Source organism: Nesoenas mayeri (genome assembly GCF_963082525.1).
Source record: "Nesoenas mayeri genome assembly, chromosome: 1".
NCBI lineage: Eukaryota > Metazoa > Chordata > Aves > Columbiformes > Columbidae > Nesoenas > Nesoenas mayeri.
In genome coordinates, this window is record NC_137541.1 from 114,551,129 (window position 1) to 114,561,023 (window position 9,895).

Here is a 9,895-nt window from a genome sequence, read left to right on the forward strand (position 1 = left end):
ACAGCTCTGACCTCCCTTTGTCCTAAAAAGCAAATTAGTGGCTGAGGACAGACCAGAGGACCAGAGAAGTGTGACAATCGACCAAGATATGAAAAGACAACAATAGATTGGAAAAAGTGTTAAATTGGGGAATACGTGACGATGTCTGTGAGGATCATGAAGGTTGAACTGAGATCAGTTACTTGCCATCCTTCTGACAGGGGAGCCAAGAGGGTCTCAAAGGAAACAAGAAGGTGCAGGTTCAAAGCAAATAGAAGTATCTCTGTTCACCACAGATAACAGAGCTGTGAACTGCCTTGCCACAAGGATGTCTCAGGTGCTAAAAGGTTAGGTAGGTTTAGAGAACAATGATATAAATGAATGGAAGATAAATCAATCTGGGACCCTTAAATAAAAGGGGTCAGCTTTTGCTAATGGAAGTAAATTATTGAAGTACGAATATTTGGAAGCTGGGGAGTATCACTGCCTGCTTATGGCTGAACTCTTCTTTCAGTAGTCTCTAATGATTGTTGTCAGAGAGAAGGTAACGGATTAGGTGAACCCTAGGTCTGATCTAGTAAAGCTGCTTATTTGTAGTACATGTAGCATGCAGGCAGCACTACATGTGGTCAGTTGTCAAAGGTTTTTGGGAGACTCAAAGTTTTGTTCAAAGGTTATTGTGCAAAGTATCTGGGTGTGATTAGAGCACTGATATTAATTTTATTTCCATTAACTATTTTTTTTAATTATACTGCATGAAGATTTTAAAAGCTAAGTCACAGATCTTTATTTTCATTTCAAATGTCCCGCAAATTTTAAATATTACAGAAGGTGCAAGGTTATCTGTATAGCTCTACTCTAGCAAAACAAACCACTGAAAACCTTAGCAAGCAGCTCAGAACTTGTCAGCACCAGATCTAAAATGATGTCATCAAATAAGACTTCTAGCATCAATCTGTGTCTAATTATGGATGCTGGATAAATACCCAGAAGAGAAGAGGTGAATCTTTTCCTGACACTTGAAACTGAGGGCAGACAGAAGAAAACAGTGTAGCAGGTACACTCACTTCCTATTAATGCTTTGTTCGTGTCCTCTACCTACGGAATACCAAGCAGTCTTCTGACTGGCATATTACTAGTCCACCTCTAAAACAAGTCAGAAAATTGCCCAAGAATAATTTGAGGCTGACAATGCTGCCAAATGCAGTAAAGGCCTGAAAGGCTGAAATTCTCAGCAGGGTGCAAGTCTCTTTAACTTTCATGTGAATCCCTTATTTGATTCAGCATTCAGATCCAGCTGACTGATGCTGACTCTGTTCTGAGAAGTATTAGAAATAAAAGGGAAACAAAATTCTGGCAAATTGGCTGTAACTGTCTTTGTGTGGGATGCCCTTGAGAATGCCTTTTGATTATTTCAAACTGGATTTGCCCAAGCAGAAAAGTAGTTCTTGGCGGGATTACGTGTTAGATGTTTTCTAAGTCTCTTCCATTGCAGTTATCTGATTCTGTGGCCTGCTTAACTTAGCTTTTCAGCCTTTTAAGGCATATTCGCCTGGTATTCCCAGCTGTATAGTGCTCAAGGGTAAATGATTACTGGAGTGTCCTTTTCATAAATCACGAGTTAATCATTTTGTCAAGTAGAAAGAAAGTCCTATTTGTTGTTGGTTTAAGAAACCAGCGACTATAGAAGGGGTGTTTGTGCTGTGAGTTTTCCAACTTTTAAATTACTCTTTAACTTTCTATATGAGTTCTATAGTTACTTCCTAGATGTTCAGTATTTTCCACTCTTGGTGTTTGGGGTGGGTTTTTGTTGTTTTTTGCTTTGTTTTTTGGTTGGTTTTTTTTTTGGTAGCAGTCTGTACAAATCTTTGCACTGTGTAAGTTCATCCCCATTCTCCATGGTTTTGTTTGGCATGATTTGACTTTGACCAGGTGCCTTGTCCTCCTCCTGTGCCCTCACGTTACAGCCGGGAGCTGCTTGGCAGCTGCGCAGCTTGAACCTGGAGTGTTAGTTTCCTGTAGTTCCTGTCATTTCTGTTAGTCTGGAACTAACAGTCTTTGTGCTTCTCTTTGAGATTTCTGCATTGCATTTCTGCAAGCCAGAAACATTTGGTTTAGTACACTATTAAGTTGTTCGTTGGTGAGGTTTTGTAGGTTTGGAGGTTTTGTTGTTGTTGATCTTGGTAGGTTTGGTTGGTTTTTGTTGTCTTTTTTCCCCCATGAAGAGGAAAATTTAAAGAAAGCTCATTTTTTAATGACTGACCAAGTGTGTGTTTCTTAGGATTTTTCACCTGTGTGCTGAATTTTATTCCTCTGTCTCTGCAAGATTGCTTTAAATCTGAAGCACTGTAATTTTTGACAGGGGTGTGTATGTCTTGGGATTTTCTTTGCCTTGCATGCAAATGGAAGCGGGCATTAAACTACTTTCGTCTTTAAGGCACTTTAAACTCTTTACCTTAAGCTCTTTATGTACCTGTCTGGCTACACCATCAACTTCCCACACACCCACATACCCCATTCAGAACTAATTGCCTGCCACTCTGGGAAATCAGCTTTTCTGCTGCTTTACCATGTTGCAGAGTGACAAAGAGAGATGATGATATTTCAGCTTTCCGAAAAAGGTAGAGAGACATTTTCTCCAGCAGATAGAGCTGAGTTAAAGTAACATGGAAACATTACTAAAATATCAGTCACAACTTACTGCCCTTACATTGGAAAGGGTGCATTTCCTCTGCAGTCTGCAACACAAAATATATTGCTAAGGGAAAAGTGTGATTTCTTCTTTTTTATCAAAACTACATTTCTCCTCCACAGAGTCTTTAAAATGACACAGCCTTGCCCAGTATATTTGATTACTTTCAAGTAAATCTTTGCAACTTTGGCCTTGAAAACATACATTGTACCATTTTATTCCTTTACTGCTGTTGAGGCTGCCAGAACAGTGAAGTGGGAAGCTTGGTTCCCACACAAATAATAGCAGTTAATTCTAATGAATCTTTTTCTGCTTTTTCAGTTGAGAATACTGAAGAATCTAGGTAGTTGTATTCAAACCAGTTGGAAAGGTAATATGTAACAGATCTCCCCAATTCCCTGATCGTAGAATCTTAGAACCATTTTGGTTGGAAAAGACCTTTAAGATCATCAAGTCCAGCTGTTAACCTAACCCTGCCACATCCACCTATAAACCATACCCCTAAGAGCTTCATCTATGCATCTTTTAAACCTCTCCAGGGATGGTGATTCCACCACATCCCTGAGCAGCCTGTTCGGATGCCTGACAACCCTTTCAAGAAGAAGTGTTTCCTAAATGAAATCTAAACCTCCCCTGTTGCAACTTGAGGCCATTTCCTTTCTTCCTATCACTTGCTACTTGGAGACTGACACCCACCTGATCTGATGGGGAGAGGTAGGGTATTTGTTTTTTATCATGCAGAGATCCCAAAAGTTCTCAGTTGTGCAGCTCATTTAATTTTTCAGTGTCAGTTTTTCCCCTTAAGTGTTTTTCTGAAGTCAACACAGTTGATCTGGAACTGTAGAACTGCATCAAGGAAGGCCCTTGTAGAGAAGCAGCTAGAGAGGTTAGTGCATCTTCCAAGACTTGCTTACTTTGTTTGAAGTCAAGGCTATTTGACTTAGCTTAGATGACTTGGACCTGGGTTTGCATGAAAGGGGCATTGTGGTGACCCGCTTTGGTGTCAAGCCTTGGAATTTAGGAAAAACACCTGATCCTGGTTTGCCATAGGAATTAAGAGAGACTTCTTTTTGTTTGTTTGTTTGTTTTTTAACTTGCAGTAAGTATAGGGATAAAAACAACTGCACTGATCATTTAAAAAAAAAAAACAAAAACAAACCACACCATAGCCAGTTGTTTCATGCACATTGCACATTGCATTGCTCTTAACCTTAGTAAATTCTGATCCAGAGTGTTGTGAACATGTGCTTTGCCTGTGATGTCGTCGTCCTGGCTTTGCACAGGGCAAGCTTAGCCTCCGCATTAGAGGAGCTGTGGTGCTTCTGGACTCAAGCTACCTCTGAGATCCGTTTGGTGGCTCTATCTGTTTAATGCTGATCATGTGGCAGCAATTCTGAACGGGGAAAATTTGTGGATCTGCCTTGTGTGTACACAAAGTCAGTCTGAAACCTGAATAGATAACTTACTAATAACAGTGCAATGACCGTATCAATTTTACTTGGTCAGTATTTTATAAATACTTGCATGTGAGATGCATGTTGTCATTTAAAATAGATGATGGTATGAATATGAGTGGGTCAGATCTCCGTATTTTTAAAGGAAATTAAAGAATTTAGAGTTTCTGGCATGGATTTGGAATGTTTTTGTCATATTTTTTTCTTAAGTTATACATAGCTATAAAACACAATAGAAGTGTTTCTTAGTAGGAAAGACCTTAAAGGTGAGGATGACCACTTTTTTGAGGCAGGGTGTGCTTTTCTTTGTACTAGCTTTTCATACCATTCACTGCAGAGAAAACTGAATGATGACATGATCTTTGTACTCCTGCTTGTGCATATTAATCTAGCAAAGAATACTTTCAGGTACTGGTGTCCACCTTCATCTTTGTTTTCCCTTGCTCATATTTTCACTTTTCACTTTCTGTTCCATTTATCTGTAGCTGTATTGTCAAAATTTCTAGAATATAATAAGCTGTGTAATAGTCTTATACTGCTGAAGCAATTTTTAGCTATAAAGAGAGGATCTGAATCAACTCAAAATAAGCTGACAACAATTGCTATATGAGCCAAAGGGTGGGAGAAGTCTAAATTAGGAGATGACAGTAAAACATAGTTGTGCTTTGCCAAAATGGTATGTCATTCCAACACAGTATTTCCCTGTCAAATTGTATTACTAAGTTATTATAATTTTAAAACAAACAAAACCCTAAAATTTACTTTGAGTGATGCTGAAAATTTTGATCCACCAAGTAGCTGACAGGCACACTGATTAGATTTCTTACCTACTCCTGTCTGTGCTGCAGGTTTGTAAATATTAAATGCAGGTACAAGAATCTTAAAAGCAGTGAGGAATTGGGCTAGATAAAAGAGACACCCTTTTGTATCACTAACCACATCAGAAGAAAATTTGAAAGTCTATTGTGTGTGCTTATCCATACCAGTTCTTATTTTAATCATCAGTATTTGAAATGCCTTTTTTTTTCCTCATTCATTTAAAACAATTTGATGTGATTTTTTTTTTTTCTTTTTTTGACTGTGTTATAGTTTCTGACTTATCCTGTCTTGCTCTTCTAGAAGGAGTTCTGGAAACTCTACAAAAATGGACTTCAGGGAGAAAGTAACACAGGACATAACTGGTATTCATTTTACCTTGCATTTCCATTAATCATTGGCCTTTTTATTATCCTCATTGTCATTTTTGTCATATGGAGATGCCTATTTAAAAAGAAAATGCGTAGACAGTCCGTGTACATGCATAGGGGAGCCCACGAAGCGATGGGTGATGGTGCTGTGGCTGATGGCAGAGGTCCCGTTCCGCCGCCTCTCAGCATTGTTCATTCCCCACAGGACGAAATGTATGAAGTCAGTGGGCTCTCTCCAGGAGGTCTAAGCTATATGGATGGACGGTCAGACTCAATTTCCACAAGGTTCTCAAACTGTGATCCTCCTCCTTCATATGAGGAAGCCACTGGTGAAGTCAGTATAAGAAGCGAAACTGAACAACATTTAGATCCACCCCCGCAATACGAAGACATTGTGAATTCCAGTTCAGCAAGTGCAGTTGCAATTGCACTAACTCCTGTTGTCAGCAGTACTAAGTAAAGCAAGAAGAATCGTATGGACTTTAAAAAAAATTACTAATCATTTTGTAGCACTTTATCTTGGCTTATTATGCATTTCGGTAATGTAATGGACTTTTACAATGAACTTCACCTTTGGTTTAGATTCACTTGTTCTTTGGATTTGGGATTTTTTTCTCCTACAGCAGGTCTTAAAAGATACTGTATTGAGAGTGTATTGCAGGTACAAGTGTGGTGCTCTGTCATACTTCTCAAAAGTACCTCTGCCTTGAGACACGTCACTTGTTTCATTCTGTACGTTGCCCACATTCCCCGCAAAATTTGTGGAGTTCCTCTCCCCTTTCTCACTGTAGACTGTCAGAATTGCCTGGAATAGGGAATCCTTAAGCAACATTTTAGATAGTTTTTTACACTGAAGGGGACTGATTTTGCAGTATTGCCTTTTGTCTGATTGGTTCCTTTTTCTCACTTGAATTTGTGTTATATGCTGTATCCTATCCTGAGCCCTTGGAGGACTGAGAGCAGAATGCCTCTGTGTTCAAACCAGTGTCTCATTAGAGTATGCTGGCTCAATAGCAATAATTTCAGAGTCCTAGCAGAAGAAACGTATTCTTAAGCTTTTGCTATTACAGCTAAAAATTCTGTAAATTTCCAGAAGCTGACAATTCAAGATACTAATTAGTGAATTTAAGAGTGTACTTTTTTTTGTCTGTGTTCTGCCTTTCCTCTCTGTTTTCCTGACTGTTTTTACTTGTGTATTCTAGAAGTGAGAAGTGTGCATAATATGTTAACTTTAGAACTTGAAAGTTCATGCAATGGTAAATAATGAAATACTGAGATACTCAAGAGTGGATGAAGTCCTGATCATAATCTTCCTACCATAGCCTTCACTGGAACCAGGATATTACCCATAAACACAAGCCCAAAGGTGTTAGTTTCCTTTTTAAAAAGAAAAAAAGGAAAAGCATTCAGTGTGTGTGACTTTTTTATTTCATAGTTGGGGAAAAAAAAACCTTTACTCAAATCCTGATATTCTTTTTCATCTTGCATACTTATATGTACCGTGTGTGCACCTTGTATTGGGGGCTATGGAAGTCCTTTGCAGAGAATATAGACTCCTTTTTTTCAACAAGAAGTGTATTTATTGTTTCTCCATTCCAACAAGGTGCTTCTGCCGCAAAAGTTAACAATATTGAAATAAAAGTACTTACTTTTTTCATTGTTTTTAAGAACAATATAGTGCTTTTATCCATGACATGAATTCTCAAAGCACACTCAATTCCCAGTTACACGAGCCTTTTCTTCACAGCTCCTAGGTTACAGGTGCTTGTGGGGGTAAGAGGTGCTGTTAGCATGTTGGTCCAGGCTGGCTCTGTGCTTTCCAGCTGTGAGCTGCAGAGCCCACCTCAACTAGGGCAGAACTGTGAGGCCCCACCGTGTTGCATTTCTGAGAACACAAGGCAGGCACATCCCCAAGCGTTAGTCTGGAGTGACTCTTTGAGGCTGAAGACATGTGGATTTCTGTCAGACTTGGTGCAAGTTAGAACAGAGATTTGTACGGAATTTCAACCAGCCTGTTCAGCCACTGATGACAGTTAAGCTGGTGCAAGCTCTAGTGTGGCAATTTTTTTTTCCCACCTTGATTTAAAAATTCATTGCTCAGTTTAGCCTGTGAATATCCATTTCAGTTTTCTTTTCCCCCTACACCAAGGTAGCATTAGGTGGCATTAGCTTTAGTAGTATTCTGTGTTCTACTCACCAATTAGCACTAATTGAGATGTATTTAGCCCTGGAGGACTTGTGTGTTGGCTTTCTCACTGCAGAAATCCCAACTGCATGTTGTTCAAAGACCCCAAATGAAATGCCCAGTGCCATACACTTGAAATTGCTGTTGATGTCTGAGATGTGTGCTGGTGTCTGCCGGCTCAAGGGGGCTTGGCTCATCTTTTCCCTAAGGGATTCTACAGAAAGCTGCTGAAAAGAAATGTGCGGTCATAAATGAGTGTGTATTTGCACACTTGTGTAAGAATTTGATATAATGTATTGACAAATGAAGTAAGAAGTTTATGATTAATTTTGTGGTCTAATTTTTGGCAAGGAGTAGGCTGCTTAAGTTGTCTACTGGGATATTTAGTTGCTGAGGCAAGTTATGTTAGAGTTAATGGATGAACTCCAGACCAAACTGTTGTCAAAAAGATAACTCTTGTTTATCTTTATTATTTAGAATAGGTATTGGGCAGATAAATACAATATGTTTTGGACACTTGTAGAAAGAATTGCTTGCGTCTTGCTTTTGGACTGTCTGAAGTGGTTGAAGTGGTTTTAGCTCTTGTGTGTCCTGAATCACCACTTGTAGAAGTCAAAGCTCTTTTATACTGAGCAACACTTAATAATACTGCTTTAGGCAGACATTACCAAAACAAAGTGCCTCACCTCAACATGAAGGAACCACCTCAAAAAAGAGCTGGTATTTCAATATGTCCATGCCATATTGGCATCTCCTGTGCCTGCTAGCACAGTAGTAGTAGTTTTAGCAATAACTCTTTTTTTGTGTGTTGTTATATATGGTTATAAGGCTTTCCTGTAGAAAATAAATGGAGATCGCCCATTTCACATTAGGTCATTCAGCAGCTGTCATCATCCCCTGAACATGGGCAGCACAGTTTAGAGATGAGCTGGTGTCTGGTTTTTTCTTTTTTTTTGTTTTTTACTCTATATTCCACTACTACAGCTTTATGTTTCTGGGCTCCTAAGTTAAATAGGTTTCTGTATTCTCTAGATACTTTTGTGTGCAATGCAAAAATGATGCTTGTCTTTCCAAAAAAGCCACAACCAAATATCTGAAATGATCTGTGAGTTAAATTTATTGGGCTGTGCCTTTTCCATGTACATGAGCATGAAAGCTATTGTGGGATATAAACTTATGTCTTGGTGAATAAATTTCATAATTTAACAAAGCTTGCGTGGGACAATTATCCAAATGTGTTTCCTCTAAGACACGAACAGCTTTCTCCATGTTGAAATAATGTCAAATTACACATTATTTTGTTCTGCTTTGTGAAATGTGGGAAAATAGCTTAGGTTTGTGGCTGGCTTTTCTAATCTGATTGAAAAATAAAATTGAATTTGTACTGGGTTTTTATACAGCTTTTTTTCCCACGTCACTTAGTTATTTTACCTGTCCTGTAATTGCATTGTCCTGCAATAAATATTATAAATTAATAATTGTACCTCCCTAAAGGTTTTGCAAGTGTGAATACAGTACTGTCTTGACTGATGACATGAACAGTCAGGATATTGCCTTTCCCACTTCTGAATATAACACTGAATTTCGTCTTGTGTGAGGACTGAGGTGATTTATCTACTAAAACTAACTTAAATGTAAGTGTTGGTGTTTCAAGAAGTTATGGAAATTAATTATTTGCTTAGATGATACTTAGCATTAGTGAAGGTTGTTCTGTCTTCACTGGATGTAAATAACCTCTGATTACAGTATTGCATATTTTAAAGGGGTTTGGTTTACATTAAATTATCCTATTTAAACATTTTTGCCTATGTTTATAGAAAATTTTTTGTAACATTTGTTTTTGGATATGCTAAATAAAATTTTTTAATTTCCATTGTTATATGTACTTTAATCAGTTGCAGTGAATCAATTGTTTTGATAATTAAAATATAATTTTGTTTGCCGGTAGACTTGATGTTCTTTCAAAATTCAGGCTCATTTTAAATCAGATTTGTGATTTTTATTTTTTTTTTTAATTTTCCATTTTTAAAAAAAGCTTTTGTTGTAGCCATAGCTAAATAGCAGTCACAGGCAGAGAGAAAGCAGAAATTATTCTCTGTTGCAACAAAATGAAACAGCACGCTGTAGCAAAAAATGTTTAAGTCAGAGGACTTAACTTCAAAGTTGGCTTCAGCCATTTGAAAGAAAGGGATTGCAAAATTTTGCATCAGCTCTGGGAATGATGTATTAATAGTGAACAAAGAAATAAAAGAAAGAAAAAAAAAAAAGAAAGAAAAAACAACCTTATGTAATGATCTCTCCTGGAAACTAAAGATCTCTATTGCAGTCAAGACAAACTTCGTGTCATCCTTTCTCAGTCAGCTGCTGGTAAACAGGATAATGTGTCCCTGGCATATTT

The 9,895-nt window shown here is 38.0% G+C and overlaps 1 protein-coding gene across 1 annotated transcript in view; it reads left to right on the forward strand.

Moving 5' to 3' along the window:
• Nucleotides 1-5,772, forward strand: part of PRRG1 (proline rich and Gla domain 1) — a gene marked incomplete at both ends in the record, with an annotated part of 29,699 nt that extends 23,927 nt beyond the window's left edge. The window contains one exon of the mRNA XM_080353275.1: nt 5,245-5,772. Within this exon, the coding sequence (XP_080209401.1) occupies nt 5,245-5,772 (528 nt within the window). The remainder of the gene's footprint in view (nt 1-5,244) is intronic.
• Between the last annotated feature and the right edge of the window lie 4,123 nt (nt 5,773-9,895).